At 41.0% G+C, this 20,375-nt stretch overlaps 1 protein-coding gene across 1 annotated transcript in view; it reads right to left on the bottom strand.

Moving 5' to 3' along the window:
* Positions 1-14,045: 14,045 nt before the first annotated feature.
* The window catches only part of mmp17a (matrix metallopeptidase 17a), a 68,474-nt gene continuing 62,144 nt past the window's right edge, over positions 14,046-20,375 (bottom strand). The window contains exons 8-10 of the mRNA XM_029124943.2: positions 18,534-18,686; positions 16,845-17,102; positions 14,046-15,169 (exon numbers count right to left, since the gene is read on the bottom strand). Of these exons, the coding sequence (XP_028980776.2) occupies positions 14,853-15,169; positions 16,845-17,102; positions 18,534-18,686 (728 nt within the window). The 3' untranslated portion in view covers positions 14,046-14,852. The remainder of the gene's footprint in view (positions 15,170-16,844; positions 17,103-18,533; positions 18,687-20,375) is intronic.

Here is a 20,375-nt window from a genome sequence, read left to right as displayed (position 1 = left end):
CACTACTGAACGATAATTCATCGCTACTCGGCGTTTTAAACCACATCTCGCTACACCTACACATTGGAGCAAACACCCACAATAAAATATTGTGGAAACCTGTCGTTCAGTAAAATCAGTTTCACAGCGTTCAAACGAACTGAACGCACCCATGTTATCTTCATGTCAGGCCATGGGAGGCGTCATATACCAGTCTGCATGAAATGCGTTCAACACAACTCTGAACTTGCAAAAGAACGAGGTCAATTAATTAAGTCTTAAAAGAAAAGTGAACTGCATTGTAATAAAAAAAAAAAAAGTAAATAATTGTGGCTTATTGTGCTTCCAAACGTTGCATTGGTATATACATCTCTGTGGTGTACCAATGATTCCAATACACTTGTGTAAATGGTAGAGGCATCTGTGAAGGCACACATGGAGGGATGAGGGAAAGGGGTCATTTGGGATTATGTTTACATTTAAGGAAATCTGCTTCTTGTGAGCAACATTAAAGAAACACGTCCGGGTCACGAAAATTTAGAAATTCTCTACATAAAAGAGACCAACGTATTACTTCAAAACTGACATAAATTTAGTTTATTCATTGTTTAAGAAAATGTACCCCTCAAGACATTGACAACAATTCATATTTGATCATATTTAAGAGTTATTTCAATAAAAAGTGGGTATTAAAACACGTTCCAACTGCAAAATTCAGACAATGCCAATGACTGAATATGTAATACACATTGCCTCATAGCTCATAAACTATTGAATAATCCACAGAGAAAGCAATGTAGGAAATGTTCAGGAGAGTGTGTAGAGTAAGACAAACCTGCCTAATCATGGGGAATGGTGTATTACATCTAGCAAAACAATATTTTCCACACCCTCTTTTTCCACAATGTAACTCAATGGATATGAAATACATATTGACTCGCCGCAGTGAATGTATTGGAGGAAATGTTCAGGAGAGTCTGTAGAGTGATTATATGCACAAAAAGGGGGCACTGTGTATTTGCAATTGTTGCTGGCATTTTACTGAGCTCATACCATTGGCTACAATGTAACTCAATGGATATGAAATACATATTGCCCTGTACAAAAAAACCTCTTATATATGCTGCCATGAATTATGTATTTGTAGTCTTAATATTTTTTAACAAAACCACTGACTTAACTACAAATTATGTCATTTATGATTCAAAGTGATTTATACATCACTTGGCAGTTGCTTGCTGTTGTTTTGCTCATCTTGAGCCAGGCTAGTCAGTCACCATTCAACCATTATACATGGGACTTTTGATCCTCTCAAACATGATCATTGTGGAAGACAACGTTTTGGTTTTTAGTATGCAAAAAGCACTACATCCCTGGAAATGTTTGCTTGTCACCTATAAAATGGTTATTCCCAATGCTTGATTGTTATAAACCTCAGTAAGCTTCAGCTCTAAGGAAGACCCATTTAATCTGTCTGTTTTAGTGGTCCTTAGCTTGCGTACTGGGATTGGACGTCTAGACAGCAGGACTTGTGGAGTGCCTACACGGACACATTGCTTTTCTCAGACGCTGCTGAGATCTAGAAGCTGTTGAAGTTCAATAAATTGTTATAATTATTATTTTTGTTGTTATCTCAGTTGTACAGTATTCTCCTAAAATCCTCCAATAGAACATATATTGTGGTACCATGGCGCCTTGGGAGACTGTGATCCTGCGCATCATTGCATGTTCACGGTCACCTTAATGTTGAGTGGGTTACCTGCCAGTAGCATATTCTTGTCTGAATAACTAAGCAAAGCATGTCTTAGAACAGATGGTTGCTGCAGTGAAACTGAAAATGGCTGATTATATCTGTTTTTCTTCCTTGAATATAACACCAATTATTTATTACACTGATACAACTTGCATAACAGAAGCAATTCTGAGGTTAATATCAGTGAACTTGCACTGACCTTTGGAGATATATTCTTTCTTCAGATCCAAAACCAATTTGGGGTGCTCTTGGGTCCCTTGGATGCTACTCTGGTTTGCTTTTGGGCAGTTCATACTTTTATTGATGGAAGAGAAAAAGTGTGTAAGACTGAAGAGAGTGTGCTGAAATTGCAGTGGAAATTGAACTTATGCAGAGGACAAATTTGGAGTTGTAAACTCATGAACAATCTGAGAGCTCCACCTCCGATGTGAAGGTCACTGACATCATGATTTGATTGAATTCTTCTCCCAATGACGAGAATATGGAGCGCAGCAAAGTTATGATGTATAACATATCGACTATTTAAGGACTTATATGAGAAAATGTAATAGCATGGAAAAGGGATTTCCACCTTTATTGTAGGATCCTTTGTAATGACCCTCATTGGGAGGGATCACCTAAATAATGATCCTGATATGGACTACTTCAACATACGTATGTCCTCAATGGTGTTGCTCATGTTTTGAAAAGATGCAATAATCTCACAGTTACACAAACAAAACCTTGTTCCATTACTACAGTACGTACTGGCAAATTACGCCATAGTTACGGATTTAAATCTACAGAATATTTATCATATCAATATACACCGATCAGCCATAACATTATGACCACCTGCCTAATATTGTGTAGGTTCCCGTTTTGCCACCAAAACAGCCATGACCCATCAAGGCATGGACACCACTAGACATCTGAAGGTGTGCTGTGGTATATGGCACCAAGACGTTAGCTGCAGATCCTTTCATTCCTGTAAGTTGCGAGGTGGGGCCTCCATGGATCAGACCTGTTTGTCCAGCACATCCCACAGATGCTCAATTGGATTGAGATCTGGGGAATTTGGAGGCTAGCAACGCCTCTGTTCACATACCCATTGTAGGCACTTTCAGCAGAGGACAGGGGTCAACATGGGCACCCTGATTGGTCTGTGGCTACGCAACCCCATACACAACTGTGATGCACTGTGTGTTCTGACACCTTTCTATCAGTACCAGCATTAACTTTTGCAGCAATCTGAGCTACAGTAGCTCATCTGTTGGATCGGACCACACGGACCAGCCTTCACTCCTCACGTGCATCAATGAGCCTTGGCTGCCCATGACCCTGTCGCCAGTTCACCACTTTTCCTTCCTTGGACCACTTTTGATAGGTCCTGACCCCTGCAGATTGGGAACACCCCAAAAAGGCTGCAGTTTTGGAGATGCTCTGACCCAATCGTCCAGTCATCACAATTTGGCACTTGTCAATATCGCTCAGATCCTTACACTTGCCCATTTTTCTGCTTCTAACACATCAACTTTGAGGACAGAATGTTCACTTGCAGGCTAATATATCCCACCTACAGACAGGTGCCATGATAAAAAGATTATCAGTGTTATTCACTTCATCTGTCAGTGGTCATAGTGTTATGGCTGATCAATGTAAATGAATGTTTAACATATCAGAGTTGCGATGCTTTTGCCAGGGACTACACGCCATCACAGATTAAAAAGGCAAATCTAGCTGCATGATGCCAACTGATGCTTCCCTCCCAAATTAGATTAACATATTCTATGTTCATTTCAAGGAAAACAACACTGAGCCAGGAAAACTCTTGCTGCTCAAGACAACCCAAGTACCCTCGCTCTCTGAATCTGACATAAGACCGAACACACACAAAGTTGTCTTTTCAGATGGCACCTGATGGTTATAAAATCAGTTTGTGTACGTAATAGCGTCACAGACAAAATTAACCTGTACTGTCCTTGGCTGTCTTTAGTTTATATTTGATTCAAATAAGACCATCATTGTAATCTCAATACTATTGTTCAAAATCTAATTTCCTTTTTTTTTGCTACTGAATTTACATGTACAACAGAAATGCAAGTTGTGTTATTTAAATATTGGATTATAAACTGATTGCAAATCTGGATTGGAATAAGTACTAGTTATATCTGTTGTGGATATCTTCAACTCCACTCATTATTGAAATTAACCTAATGCATAACCTAAGCACAATTGTTGGGAACTTGAAGGGGGGTGTGCTTTAAAACCACGGTGCCACCTGATAACTAGTGGCACCAAAAGACAATAAGAAACTGGGAGAGAGCAGGATTGGTCGTGGTGAAGGACATTTGGACCTACCTGAGTTCTCCACAAGGAGATAGGCAGGAGAATGCAGAGGGCCCATGAATAGTATGACTGCTCATGATCACAAAGTAGACTTCTGCCTGATAGACAGAGTAAAAGGAACAGACTTGTCATGTCCAAAGAAATCAAGATGATTTGAGAAGGGAATTGAGATGAAGAAATATATATATATATATATATATATATATATATATATAAATTGGTACATCTCAAATCTCTGAAAAAACAAGTAACAGAGACAAACCACTTTAGCACTACATAAACACAATAGCACAAAGTGACCTGGACAGACTTGCCAACGAAAGGAAACAACAGAGACAGGAGGGAGAAAAGAGAGACCAATCATCCTGAAAGTGGCTGTAACGGTCCCACGCTTCGTGTTTTCTGTTTGTCCTTGGCTTGTCTTGTCCTTGTATGGTCCTTCCTGTTCTTGTTTCAGTTTATCAGTCTATTCCTTTAACCTGTGTTTAGCCCCCACCTGTTTCTGTTCTCCTCGTTAGCCTGTGTATTTAGTTCAGCCATGTTCTCCCAATCCAGGTCGGCCATTGTTCGTGTTTGCGTGTTATGAGTGTGTTTTGTAGTGCTTGGAACTCAGTTTTTGTTCACATTAAAAGACGCCTCAACCTCTGCTCCCGCCTCCGTCTCCCTCCTTGTGAGTCGTGACAGAATGACCGACCTCAAACAACAGAATCAGCAGGGCATAAAGGAGGAAAACGACGTCTGGAATAGTCACCTCCTTGAGTGCATACTCGGTACAATATGCTTCCGCCAGCTGGAGCTGGAAGCTCCCTTTACCGAGGTGCGTATGGAGCAGGCGATCTAGGAGGGGTGTGGCCCCCTCCGGATTACCGGGACCAAGGAGCTGCTGGCCCGGTATCCGTTCTGGCTGGAGAAGGACGTTTTCCCCCCGAGCCGCAAAGCCCAGCCAAAGAGGGTAGCACCTCAATGTAGGGCGAGGTGCCCGACACCTGGTCCGCGGTCCCCCCCGAACCGAGGCCTCCTCGGATTGTGGAGACCCAGAGGCCTCCCCAGGAATGTTTTGGGGCGGGGCTACAGGGGTGCCCGAGGGGGCTGTGCCAGCACCCCCTCTACATCCGGTGCCAGCTCCCAGGCGCCGGCTGTTCCCTGCGGCTGTCTCAGTGGCTGCCCAGGAGCCGAAGCCGCCAGCACCTCCCGCTGCCCAGTGGCCGCAACCGCCAGCACCTGTAACGGCCATGTTCTCCCAGTCCTTGTCAGTCATTGTTCGTGTGTGTGCATGTCATAAGTGTTTTGTAGTGCTTGGCACCTCAACCTCTGCGCCTGCCTCCGTCTCCCTCCTTGTGAGTCGTGACAGTGACAAAAGAGAGAGGGTCACTGACTTAAAGACAGAAGTAAAAGACAACAATTGCTGAGGAGGGAAGAAGAATTGAATATGAGGGAATCTATCACACATTTCAGAGAAAAAAGAAACCGAGATGAACCACTTGAGAGCCATCTGGTGATCACTACTGATGATAACTGGGAAAGATTTGAGACAGAGCGGGGAGAGATAAGACACAAATAGAAAAAAAGATGAGAAAGACAGCCTGGATAGGTACATTTAACAGCTTTCAAGATTCTGAAAGCGAGAAAATAGAAAACTAGACAAAGACCGGATCTGGAGGCAAGGCAGAGAGCAGTATGAGAGAAAGACGATAAGATAAAAAAGACGAAAGATAGAGATAAACAAAAACAAAAATAGAATGTGAGATTTTAGGAGAGAGGATTCCAAACAAAGAGCAAGTATGATGAACAAAAGTGCAATCCAGATGAAGACTAAAAGAACGGAGGAAGGAAGTCTAAACAGAGAGGGACATAATCCAGATAAAGGATATTAAACATATAGGAAGGGAAAGGAAAAGTGATAGCACGAAAAAAAGAGAACTTGTAAATACAATAGCAGAAATCCAGTCAAGTCAACAAGAGGAAAGATGTACCAAAGATCACTAAACAACAAATGGATGAAAAGAAGAAATCCAGAATATCAAGAAACGTACATTGTTGCCTACATTGTAGTTTAGTTAGTTTTGATACAAATGCACTAACATTGATACTGTTCCATTGTAACATAACGTTTTTAATGTCCGTCAGGTATCAACAGAAAAACAAGGCTGGAGCAAAATTGAGAGATTAAAGGTAGAAGGAGAATGGCATGAATGGGACCTGGCAAACACTTCAGAAATAATTGTTATGTAATCAGTGGGATGCCAGAAGAAAACCAACAATGCCCTGAAAGAGGAAAAAACTCAAACACACTGTCACAGAAATAACTCAAGTTGCATGGCAGAAAATATAGTTAAGGAATGCACAGTATTTCATTTGAGTTGCTTTAAGGCAGGGGTGTCAAATCGGTTCCACGGAGGGCAGGGTGTCTGCATGTTTTCGCTCTCACCTTGTGCTTGATTGGTTAATTAGGTCACTAATTAGTTAAGATCTTCCTTCACCTGGTTTTATTTGGTCTGAGTTGGGCACCATTTGAAAGGAAAAAACAAAAACCAGCATACATTTTATGATTCTTAAAATGCAAATTAATTACTTAAAAATCATACAATGTGATTTTCTGGATTTTTGTTTTAGATTCCGTCACTCACAGTTGAACAGTACATATGATAAAAATAACAGACTTCTACATGTTTTTAAGTGGGAAAATCGGCAGTGTATCAAATACTTGTTCTCCCAACTGCATGTATTAAATTCAAAAGTATTTTCAACACCAGGTGTCAGTGCAGGCCTTCTTAAGTGAGGTAAACAGACGTAGCGATGTAGATGGGCAACACTAGCGTAGTAGTACAAAGGGTTATTAGAGTAGTACAGATGGGTTATTAGAGTAGAACAAAGGGTTATTAGAGTAGTACAAAGGGTTATTAGAGTAGTACAGAGCATTATTAGAGTAGTACAGAGGGTTATTAGAGTAGTACAAAGGGTTATTAGAGTCGTGGCATAAATCAGACTGATAAACACTTTATGATATTGTATATGTCTACAGTATTGACATACAAATACAGTGGTAGGTCTGTTTTCACAACTAGAGTTTAATTGTCAGAATCTCCAATCTGTGCAGGTAGTGTAACCAGCCTTAAGAATTACAACACCCACTGCCGTTATTTCTATAAACATGCTACAATTTCTATAAACGTGACAGAAATAGAGTTTTGGGATTCGTCATTGTATTTCATGCTTTGGCATTGTATGTTTCCCATGGCTGGAAGGAATTATCAGAACATTTGTGGGTAATTGGGGGCGTTTCAACAACCAACTAACCATTGTGAACCCCACGAGCAGTGAGTCTGAGAAAAAGTGGTATTTGTCAATGATAATTTAAATGTGTGAAATGTAGTAAGATTGTTTGATAAATCCCACTTTGTGCATACGCCCTTTTAAATTCCATTTGCAAATACAAATTTAGGATTGGTTCTCATATTGATAAATGAAGTCCCAGAACTTCCCATAAAAGCTCAATGATGTTCAGATCTGGTGGAGAGGCCATGGAAGGCATTTGACATAACCCCATTGTCCATAAAACCACTTGAATTGGTTTAGCAGTGTGTATGGGGGCATTTGCCCCCTGGCATGTTGGAAGTTCCCAAGGGAGTAGTGCACATGGTCCTGTAAAATGAACAAATATGCAGAGCAATTATCGTACCCAATGACTCCCACAAGATGGCTGCCCATACCATTACAGATCCTCCAACACGTTTAACAGCTGGCAGCAGACATTGTGGGCTGAAAACATCCTTTGACTTTCTCCAAATTTAAACATATCCGGATGTAGGACATAGGATAAAAGATGACTCATCAGATTATGTTTGTTTTTTGCATTGCTCAGGATTCCAGATGTTGTACTCCTTACACAAAGTTATGCTCCTTACACCTTATTGTGTTGCCCTTGGATACAAGCGGTTTCTGAATGGCAACTGTGGTGGAAATTAAGGTTTACCAAGAGGAACTTTGAGGCAGGTAAGACAGAGACACAGCTGTCTTTGCACAATAGTAATTTATTAGATAAGGGCCACGCCTCAATATCTGAAGGAACTGACAGCCACAGTTCCCTTCCTGCCCTTGAACTTAAGCAGAACAGCAAGTGCTGGTGCTTGATAACAATCACTTCAGTTTAATAACAATCACTTGACCTTTCACAACACAGCAAGATAGCACCTGGTAATTTTCCACCCTGTCGGTACATGCGTACATAGTTGTAATAGTAGTACAGCAAATTTCCATAACACAACCTGACATGAATTCCAGTTTGTGAAGCTCACACATACAATTTCTGTTCAGAATGGGTAACAAAGGTGCAGATTCAATTCTGTGGTAATTTTCGAGGTTGAGCTTTTGGGACGCTGAGCAATTAAATATGTCGATACTTGTGCTGTCAGCAAATGTGTATAATCTAGCCTATGTGAATTCTGCTTATCATGTGGGTGCTTGAATGTGTTCTTCGTTATTAACAATGTTGCAAGCCCTTTGTTCACGAACAAACAGCTCAATCAATTGTTGAACGTAAGGAACCGAATTATGTCGGTGAAAGAGAGACGTTCACTTGGCTCGTTATTTCCTTTATTTTTAAGGTATTCACTAAAGATTGTATATCTCTGAGTTGGGAGAGCGCGTCTTTGTGTTAAATGAAATGGAGCGTGATACATTTTTTTCATCTATATCCTATTTCTGTTCAGTTTAATTTAATGTGTGCAAAGACTTGGCCTAGATGCTGTTCCGCCATCTTTTTCTATCAGAGGTTGGGCTTCAACTCAGACTCCACATCCTCTATTCCATCTACATCTGAGTTCCATATTCTACCTTCGAAGTTGATGATCATTCATCCATAAACCTTTTTGTAATATTCTGATTATTGCAAAGCGCTTTTGATAGTTATCAGAGTAGTTTATTTTCACCACCAGGGGTCAGTGCATATCTTCTAAAGTGAGGTCAACAAATCTAGAGAACTAGATGAAAAAATATGTAGTAGTAGAAAATCACTCAATCTGCCCAGTAGTAGCCTAAATTATAGCCACATTTCCCATAAAATGTTCACTGTAGTATTTCTGCTCATCAAACCCCATTCATGACAGGCTCAAAGACAGCAGCCTCCCTAGACTTCGCTTCGACGGGCAGATAGGCAGTAAAGGAGGTTGGGAAACTAATATCAAAGAGTCAGAGCACCTCAGCCAGCAAGGTTTTAACTCGTGCTGTTCCTATAGTATGGTTGGTGTTCAATATGTCATGCATTAATATAATAATAGTTATAGTGTCAAATGTAAGTACATCAGAAAGGGTAATTTGAGTAAAGTGACATAAATCGGACTGACAAATCCATTATGGTATTTTTATACCAGAATCTCCTATCAGTGCTGGTGGTGTAACCTGCCATAAGCATCACAACCCCACCTACTGATATTGCTATTAATGCACAGATGCTGCACTCCGTGAGGGTTGTCTTTGGTTTTGGATCTGGGGATTGTGAGACCCCAGGGATGATGGATTGGTTCTCACTGGCCCATCTGGAGGGTCCCCAGCTGTGACTTGGTTCAAAGCCTTGCAGTCTCAGTTCTGGCTGAGTGGAGGGATTGAGATCAGCTCACACAAAGGTTAAACACACATTCCATTGTAAAAAGTGATCAATTGAACTAACTCAGTATTTTTGTGGACACTCGTTACCACAAATAATTTGTGTAACTCAGAGTACTTCACTAAAAATACTTAAAATAATAAAGTGACATTGCCATGTTTATGACTTATCATTTTAAGTTACAACACTTAACTCTTGTGTGTTATGAACTATAATATTTGTTGGAAAAATAGAAATATGGATGCATGTCTAGTTAGATGATTAGTCCTCATCAGTTATTTATTTTGTATAAGTAGTTTATAGTAACTTTTTTTGTTTCGTAAGACAATCTGTCAGTTTTACCCACCATAGCAGGCATTATCTAGCATGCAACAATGCTAACTCCTCTAGCAGCAGCTGGAGTATGTGCTGCCGCAATATGTGCTGTATCAGTTTCTGTGCTGCATTTTACTTTCTTGATGGGAGACATGACTTTGTCCTATTGTTGAAAGTCAATTTCCCAAACGGTTTTGATATCCACTGATCTTGCCAACTAATCCTCATGGGAATGCAAACTGCTTAATACATTTTTTTAAATAAAGTTTGATGGAACACTGGTGGATCAAGGATGTGGGCCACAGGGGCAAGTCAGCCAACTACACAATGTGTTACATCGAATCAGAGATGTAGCATTAAGCTGATCATGTTTAAATGCTTTTGAAATTACATATACTTCTGCTAAAACATTGACCAACTTTATTAATGGGGATAGCTAATGTTAACTCGATGTATCAGTGCCGCAGGCTAACTTACTTTAGCTTAATTGCTGAGATGGTAGTTTTGGGGATGGAGAATGATAATTTAAGTAGCTAACGTCACTGTTTTGGAGTTATTGCTATTGCTATAGCTAGTTCACATTTTGCTGTGTGCATATTCTAGGAAACATTTGATAGCTGTGTCATTATACATTTTTCCCTGGCCTATAGATATTATTATGCTTTTGGCGCTGGTTAATGAACTCCAGAGTAGCGCTGATGCTTATCTCAATGCAAGTTAGATAACCGAGGCCAGTGTAAGTCAGGGTCAGAGCAACTCTCAATGTGTGTGTGTTTAGGCCTACTTCTTTTCACACATTTTTGAATAAACGCAGATGGTCCAGACATTTCAGAAACAAAAGGGAATGGTCTAGTTTCACCTCAAGATCGTCCATAGAAAACTGTAGGGGGCCAGGGGGAGAGCATTTATTGCTTGGTGGTACAGAGACAATCCCTGGATAAATAGTCATGATTGTAACTTTAGAGATCATAAAAAATCAGATCACCATTGTAATGCAATGTATGCATGGAAACAGCACAGAATTTGTGAACAAACCTTTCATCTATGCTCAGTTCCATTGACACAGTCATTATGGACAGTTTGTTAAACGTTCTAGCGAAATACATAAAAGCCTTGAACTAAAGAGTGGATGTACATTTTTAAAGGTGCATTCATTGAGTCTGTTGCGCTCTTTGTGACTGTTGTATCTAATCAAGCACGTTATTTTTCACGGGGACCCTATTTTGAGTTAATAAATGGATTTCTGCATTTTTAAGGTTGATTTGTGTTTACTCACTAATGTACATACACTCAGTAGCAATGCCTTATGTATGCACGACATTGTAGATTTGGGACCAAAATGTTGCTGTTTATAATTGTTAGTGCTAAGCGCAGGAAGCGCACGTCTTTCGAGGCAGTGGACTGAGCCACCATTTTCGCCAGTACCACTAACAATAATTACCAGCAACAGCTGTCCATTGGCCGTGGGGGGCTTGTCATTGTCCCACCGCATAGACGTAGTGCACTCCAGTTTGGTTGATCCAAAAACTACACTGCTCCGAACCTTGTGCCAAGCTTATTGCGTAATGCGCACGGCGCACTTCCGCTGAAGTGTCCGGGAAAGAGCAATCTCTGGTGCGTCATTATTCTACATCTAACGCAGCAGTCCACATGAGCGGGTGCGGCCTATACAATTTCGCGCGCCAAAACCGAGTGCGTGTGAGCATGTGCTATTTATAATGCCATTTAGCAGGTCGCGTGCTAAATAAAGAAAACTGAAAAATGTAAACTCTCCTTGGTAGTGATTCGTAAGTGATGGGAGAAGAGCAGACATGTGGGAGTATTTTCTATTAAATTGGGACACCCATGGAAGAGTGGAAGACGAACCGTCAAACCAGAAAATTCCTTCTCAACTCACCATTTTTTGGCGTCACCATTTTCTAAACGTTGGATATAGCTTGGCTACTAGATAAACAATGATAATGATTTATGGTGACAATCTACTAGCAAATATTTTGAAATATATTTGCGATTTTCATTATTTATTGACTATATTTGAGCCCAAAATAACAGTTTGCTTGTTAGTAATGATTAGCCTATTTCCATTGTGCTTAACTGACTTGTTAGTATTATTTAGGCCTATATGCAGCAATCGCGAGTTAGTCGAATATGACATTCCCATGCACCCACTACATCTTGATTAGGCGGATATAAACCGTATTATTAATTTGATCGAGTATCAATTTGAGTATCATTACTTTCAAAGGTTGAACAAATCAGATGGGTGTGACTTTGTGACCACTACATAAGCAGCCTTTCACAGAGTTGCTCTGGCTGCACTTAGCTTTGGTGGGCAACAGTCGATCAAATTGGATCCTGGTCTTGAAGGTTGCTACTTTAATAAATGCAGTCGATCGGCAATAATTAATTGCTTTCTCCCTTTCTGGATGCTTTATGTGGACCTGGCATTGTGCTGCTTGTTTCTTATGGAATAAGACAGACCCCCCCCCCCCCTTCTCCACAGCACAGGCTTCTAGGCCATACTCATTACTTGGCCAAATGAAAGGCTTGGTAACCACTGGGGCAGTCTTCCTGTCTGGGCCTGTCCGGGCCTGTGGGTTCTGCTGCATTCTGGGTGGCACCACCCAGCATTGCTACTATTTCATATCAGTTCTTTAGCACTGCTGAAGTGTGGCAGAGGAAAAATGTATGCTCTAAGCAGAAATGAATTAACTGCCTGTTTTTAAACTAACATTTTCTACGAAAAATAATAAATTCAGACTATTTTAGTTTGACTGCTGCTGCAGCCTCTGGGGTACAATACACACAGCACCTACTGCTGCTTTCCTCTACATGCTTTCTTCTTAATGCTGGAAAAGCTGGTTACCAAGACAACTGTTTTTTACTCCTCATGACATGCATTGTATTTGTGCGTGTCTATTTCCTGAGTATCCACTTCCTTAGTAGGTAACTCACATTTCTTTTTCCTTGAGTCAATAAGATCAACGGAATAAAAATTGTTCAAACGGAATAAAAATTGTTCAAACGGAATAAAAATTGTCCAAAGTCACTGAGTTACAAAGCATACCTGCATAATATGCATAATCCTGAGTCAATTGATCTTGAAGAAGGAACACATTCTTCATGTATTCCATGTTTCAGATCAAGTTGTGATCTCCAAGCCATCTTGTTCTACAGAGCACAACTTGATGGTCGTGGTTTGTTTTGACGTTAGGAAACAATAACCAGTCTGTACATGGGTAACATGGTTCCAAACAACAGAGTATAAAGTAACTGCCAGCCTGTGACTGCAGCTGTCGCGTTGTTCTCTACTCTTTGTTCCGCCTGGGCTCCTGCAGTGACAAAAAATCATTACACGACCCAGCACACACTCTGTCTTACTCCTCTTTATTTTCCTACAAAAAATATTCCACCTTAGAAAAGACGACTGAGAAATGTGAGTTTTTTTTTGCAAATGCCATATAACTTTTTACCTCAAATATATCTGTATATATAGACTGTAAGTAAATATACTGTATCTTAGCAACATGAATAAACCCATTTGTGTAGTGAGAGGCAGGTCTCTGGCGGATAGCTCTGTCCAGCCACAGCCTTGGTACACAGACAGCCTCCCATTCGTTGAGATGTCCCCTGGAGTAAAAAGGAGATTGGCCTCTCTGGGTGACTGTAAGATATCACTGACCAGACCAAGACATGCACATCCTAGGGCTTAACCACAATCCTTCTGTGTTTATTACAAAAATACATCCTAATAATCAATACTTACTCTGATAACGGCAGGCGGTGCTACTGTGTCTGAGCTAAAAAATAAATCAAAACAAGATACAGGTGCAAAAGTCCCAAAAGAACATGTGAGTGCAGTCAAGGAAGGACAGTCAAAGTCATTACATGAAGTGGTTTCCATTCCATCCAGATAACCCTGACATTAGAAAGACTGTGCGGTAGCAAGCTTCCAGTGAGAGGGAGTGTCCATCTGGCATGGCCAGACATTAACAGTGGAGCGTGTGAACAGAGACGGAAGCATTTGTCCAGCTAGCTCAGATGCTAGAAACGACACATGAAGTGTTCTGTGTTTGAAGATTTTTAAAGCACTTATAGTGATTGCAGGACAAGGCGATAGGGCACGCGGCATCCCAGTGTACCAATTCTCCAGCTAGACCGCTCATTCACAAAAGATTCTCTTTCATAAACTTGTTATTATTATCTTTACATTGATAAACTATTTCCGTTATTGTCATGTTTTCCCAATTCTACATTATTATATCCCATCCAGTATATATGTTTTAAATAACTGTCCAGTGAAAACCTCACTTTTAAAAGCAAAGAATTTAAGTTGGAACCCCCCCCCCCAAAAAAAACCCCACCAAAAAACTAAAACCTATATCTCAAACAAACTGTTACCTTTTTTTTTTCCTCATAGAGGATGTGGTCTAATCATGTAACTGTTTTAATGGCATTATACACCTACACCATTCTAACACATTAAAGCTGGTTTTAACATTTGTAATTACCAAAACAATTTCAGGGAAAGAAAATTATTTCATATTATGATTAATTACAGGTAATATTTCATAGAAATCGGGAAACATTGGGCAGTTATTTAAACATAAATATTTTGAAAACACATTGATCCATTAAGAAACATATTGTATAATAAATAACAAAACACAAAAAAAAAAAAAAATACCAATAAGGATATCAATTAGGATAATTATATAACAATAACAACAAATACATCCAGTCATCGTTTTGATTCAACGGTGTAGCTGGTCTGGCAGTACCCAGGCCAAAAGCCCTTTCAACCACTCCCTTGTTCTCTGGAGATCTGCTGCTGTACTTCCTATCACAGACTGAGGCTGCTCCCCTCTGCTTACATCATAGATTGATGTAGGACACTACAACAGAGAAAGTCAAGAGAAGCCCAAGCGGGGAGCGAGAGGATCGGGCTCCCAGGGGCGAGGCGGAGTCGGAGGTACAGGAGCACACCTCTCCCTCTTTGGCGTGGTCGGCGTGGTGTTGGCCATGCAGCCGCGTTTCGGCTGTGTTGTTGGTGTCTGTGGCCGGGGAGTCCGACTGCATCTCTGAACACAACAGCCAGTCCTTTCCTATGGACCTTGGGTACCCAGCCTCCACTTCCATATCACTGCCCACCACACGCCAGTATTCCTTCCCCTTGAAAAAGTATGAGCTGCCTGAAGAAGAGGAAGAACACAGCCACTACATGAGGACTAGGAGGGGACAGTGATGATGATTGCTATTTCTGTGGTAATACATCAGTGTCGCTTGATTCTGTCTTGCTGTTTTCCTGTGAGTCCCACGCTCTCTCTCCGCCAGCTATTGCTCCGCACAAAATAAACTCTCTTTCACATACTTCGTTTTTTGATTCCCTTCTCGCTGTCATTCTTCCTCTCTCCATTCCAATCCTGTCCCTATCTGTCTCCTGTCCCAATCTGTCTCCGTCCATCCTTCTTACCTCCATAAGTCTCTCTTACCTCTCTCCCACCCACCATAGCTCTCCTCCAACCCAGCACTATCTGGCATTCTCTCTATCCATCCCTGTCGCCACATCTCCCTCAACTGCTCCCTCATTTCCGGAGGTGATGAAATAGGCCTGCAGGGAGAGCACTTTGATGTGCTTCCAGTTGCCGAGCCTTCAGGTCTCTGTGTGTATGTGTGTGTGTTTCCACTCTGGTTGCTAAGGCAGTGTGGACTGTCACTTTTGCGCTTGGCCTGTGCTCATACACACGTCAAACAGCTCAGAGGAGGACTTCTACTGGTGGCACCGGTACAGAGGCCAGCACCTGATGGAGGAACAATCTCACTCAGCCACAGGAGCCACAACAGGGAAGAGGATCTATAAAACAGTTCCCGTGGAGACTGGGCATGCCCAGGCCGCGTGTTTCCACCATGCTCGTGCACCTCAGGTTGTTAAATGTGCCACTGAGAAAGGGTGTTGGATAACCTGCGACGACGCGCACGTGTCCGCTAAGCTATCATGCGTGTTCTGTGTAGCTACAAGTGACTGCCTGTTTGTTTGCTTGTAAGGGCTATTAAATGTGTGCTCTGGTGGGATCGGATCCATGTTCGCGTTCACCAATGTGTGAGACAATGAGTGTACTTTAATTACAGTTAGACTGGTCCTCCAGTGACTCAGAGGCAGGACTGAATAAGCAGCTCACTGCTGACAGGGTTGTGCACTGACTGGGACGCGATGCCCAAGCGGCCCTCCTCTCCATGTAGCCACACATGTACCAGCGTAGACGCATCCCAGCAGCAGGTGCTCGCTGCCAACACAACTCTACAAATAAAGCACAGGCTCAGCTCAACCCGTCCCTCTCCTCCCACTCCTTCCCAGGCCAGGCAGGCCCCATTCCCCCCAAAAACACTATATCTGCGTACCAAATGACACCCTACGCGCCCTAGCTAAAAGGAGTACACTGAACAGGACGCCATTGGGGACGCAACAATTTATCATTCTGAAACCACGCTATGGAGCAAAAATACTCAATATCAAATTACTTTCTTGCAGGCTAGGTTTGACATGAGTGATTTAGATTAGATTTGGGGCAGCTGTATAGCCCAGTGGTCAAAAGCAACTAAAGGTCGCTGGTTCTAATCCCAGAGCTGGCAAGGTGTTAAATCTGTCATTCTGTCCCAGAGCAAGGAAGTTAACCCAAATAGCTCTCAGGGTCATTACAAAAAAATAAAAATACCTGCCTAGTAAAATAAAAGTTTAAAACAATACCCTGCATCTCCAACAGGCCTGTGCTTTAGGCAGGCTTGAACAAGCTAGCGTATATGAAGTGAATATGTGTAAATGTGATGGTGTACGTTTAGCATGTTGATGCGCGTATGTATAATTCTCACCATCAGACCATCGCATAACGTCATCTAGTTGGGCTGGGACCCCCTTCCACAGTGTGCTGTCTTTGGGATATCCCAAATCCATACGCCTTAGATGGTCGTCATAGCGCCAGTAGTGGTTATCTTTGAAAAAGTAGGTCTTGTCATTGTGGAGCCACACAAAGGCGGCGTCCACGCCTTCCATTGGCAGACCAAAGTCACTGATTGGCCGAGGATAACCCTCTTCCACATTGGTGTCCTTGAATATCCAATACTGAAGTCCTGAGGAGACGTGACGCAGGAACATCAGTCAACAACAACTAACTGGATATTATGTTTATTTGAGTGTTTTGAGATGAAACTACAACTGACTTTGAAAAACAGACAGAAGAATGATACTTTTCACAGGTTTTACAGAAAGGCGTTGATGTACAGTGGGGCAAAAGAGTATTTAGTCAGCCACCAATTGTGCAAGGTCTCCCACTTAAAAAGATGAGAGAGGCCTGTAATTTTCATCATAGGTACACTTCAACTATGAGAGACAAAATGAGGGGAAAAAATCCAGAAAATCACATTGTAAGATTTTTTATGAATTCATTGGTAAATTCCTCTGTAAAATAAGTATTTGGTCACCTAAAAACAAGCAACATTTCTGGCTCTCACAGACCTGTAACTTCTTCTTTAAGAGGCTCCTCTGTCTTCCACTCGTTACCTGTATTAATGGCACCATTAATACAGGTAACGAGTGGAGGACAGAGGAGCCTCTTAAAGAAGAAGTTACAGGTCTGTGAGAGCCAGAAATCTTGCTTTTTTGTAGGTGACCAAATACTTATTTTACAGAGGAATTTACCAATAAATTCATAAAAATCTTACAATGTGATTTTCTAGATTTTCCCCCCTCATTTTGTCTCTCATAGTTGAAGTGTACCTATAATGAAAATTACAGGCCTCTCTCATCTTTTTGAGTGGGAGAACTTGCACAATTGGTGGCTGACTAAATACTTTTTTGCCCCAATGTATGCTTATTGTTGTGCTTTTGTTTTCTTGTTTGCATTTCTAAACACGTTGTCACTCATACAACCATAAAAACAACATTCAGTGTCCATATTACTGACATAACTTATTTTGAAAACTTACTTTACATTTCTTTGACCAGCTCTGACACATCAAAGGAATAGTCATAGTCTCCATATATGTAATTTTTAATTACATGGTAATGGAAAACTGTAATTTATGCAGTCATTATTTTTCAGGTTTTACAAGAGTATTCTGTAAATTATTTTGCCATGTTTTTTTGGTCTGATTCACCATGTAGTAGGTGCAATTTTGGAAACATTTGTCAAATCCGCTTGAAGTGCAAGTTATATCAAACATTGAATAATATGCTATAATGTGCGTACTCTTTACCTTGCAGCCAACCTACTCTCACCAGTCCTATGAAATTACAATACAATACTGTGTAATTTCATAAATGTTACAGTATTAAACAGTACTTGCTTTGATACCACATTTATATTACAGCAGGTGTACTGTAATATGAAAGAGGATTTTATGTGCCACAACCTGCCTTTAAAGTAAATGTCAAATTCACAGTAACACCTATACAGTATACAAAGATCCCATATTTTATAAAATAGTAAGTGCATTAGTTAACTAGTACATTAGCTAACTAGTACATTAGTTAACAACTCCACCACGACCAAGACTGTGTACCTTTGAAGAAGATAATCTTGTGGTCTCCAGGTCTCTCGTAGACAGCATCCACACTGTCCAGGTTGATGGGCAGGCCTCTCCAGAATCTGTGAATCTGTGCCGGATGCAGAGACACAAGGTGCTTCTCTCGTGTCAGACGCCAAAAGTACTTCCCTAGGAGTAGGAAAGTGAAAAGTGGAAAGAAAAGAGAAAGAGGAACTATCAAGTAAATGCTCAAGTGTTAAAATTAATACACATAGTATTGAGTGTGTATATGCGTGTTTGAAAGCATTCTGTGTTATGTGTTTATTTTTTTGTTTGTTAAAGCTGTCCAGAGCAAATAAGGCCTATTCACACTAAGATTTTTTGGTCAGCGAAAGACAAAGAAATGTCAGATGAGATAACTTTTAGTTGGTGGCCTGGACTTCAACAACACAGATAAGCTTTTGACAAGTAAGCTTTGGACATTGCAAAATCTGATGTCATCAGGAACAAAGAAACAGGAGGGTCCCTGGGATTTGGGAGTGTACAGCATGATTAGCATGCAATAAAATGCAAATTAATTACTTGAAAATCATACAATGTGATTTTCAGGATTTTTGTTTTAGATTCCGTCACTCACTGTTGAAGAGTATCTATGATAAAAATGACAGACTTCTACATGCTTTGTAAGTGGGAAAACCTACAAAATCGTCAGTGTATCAAATACTTGTTCTCCCCACTGTATGTCCAACCTCCCTGGGAAGTGATTCCATTAAAATGCTTTCGACAAAACGGGACAGAAGTGCCTTTTTCAATTTCAGTTTTGCTAGGCAGCAATGCCCTCTCCATACCATTGGGCTGTAGACATTACTGAGGGTCCTGGATATGTTTTGTTACAAACTGCATGTTGTTACTAACAGACTGTATACGTATAATTTTTTTTGCTTGGCTCAACACCTGAATTTTAAAATGCTTTTAATAATGGACAAACAAACATCAATGTCAATATTAAAATGTCTCTCTTATTTCCCAAATAATATCATACCTGGCAAAGATTTTTTTACTAATTTTGGACTCATCATGGCATGTTTGGATTTGACTGTTAAACCTAAGAAATGCTGCTCATTGGTCCACAAAAACTCAGCTAGATGTAAAATAGTAAGGTATGACTTTCACATAAACATTTCTTTTGAATAATGCAAAGGCGAGTGAAGAGGGAAATGTGAAGCTTATATTTTAGAAAGGGTAAGGAGAGGTTTGCATATGTATTGCGTCTATCTCTCAGGTCCTGTCTGGGGTGCCTCTAGGCATCTCTTTGTGCACTACTGTTTAATTATCCCCAATCAGAGGCAGCTGCTTCCTAACGCCTCTGATTGGGGATCCTATTTAAGTTGTCCTCTTTGTCCCTTAATTGTTGTTTTGAGTTGGCTGTCTCTTTGCGACACTTCAGTTTGCTGGCGTATGCGCCTTTTGTTGGTTGTCTGTTGTTTGGTTCCAGAAGAGAAACATTAAAAGGATGTCTGCCCTCTACCCCGTGCCTGTGTCCTGCCTCCTCAGGTGTGACCCTATCACCAAGTTCTGTCCGCTCAAAACGCTCACACTGAAAATGTAAAGATATTTAATTTCAAATGTCATACCTAGAACTCTTAATCAGTTAACGTGAATAGGCCCTAAGAGAAATGAGCCACAGAGCAAACATGCGGATGGCACAGGGCATACTGTAGCCAAGCACTCAGCCGACTGCGAAACAAGCAAACACAGAGTCAGATTCAGCCTAGCTCACAGTATCTGTGTTGGACTGCAGTAGTCTACTGGTGTCTGAGTTGGACACAGGACACAGACACTGTATTATCACATTTTAATCTGCAGCTGTATGAGTTA

This window comes from Esox lucius, chromosome 14 (genome assembly GCF_011004845.1).
Source record: "Esox lucius isolate fEsoLuc1 chromosome 14, fEsoLuc1.pri, whole genome shotgun sequence".
NCBI lineage: Eukaryota > Metazoa > Chordata > Actinopteri > Esociformes > Esocidae > Esox > Esox lucius.
Note: the sequence above shows the minus strand (reverse complement) of the source record. Positions and strands in the feature narration are given on the sequence as shown.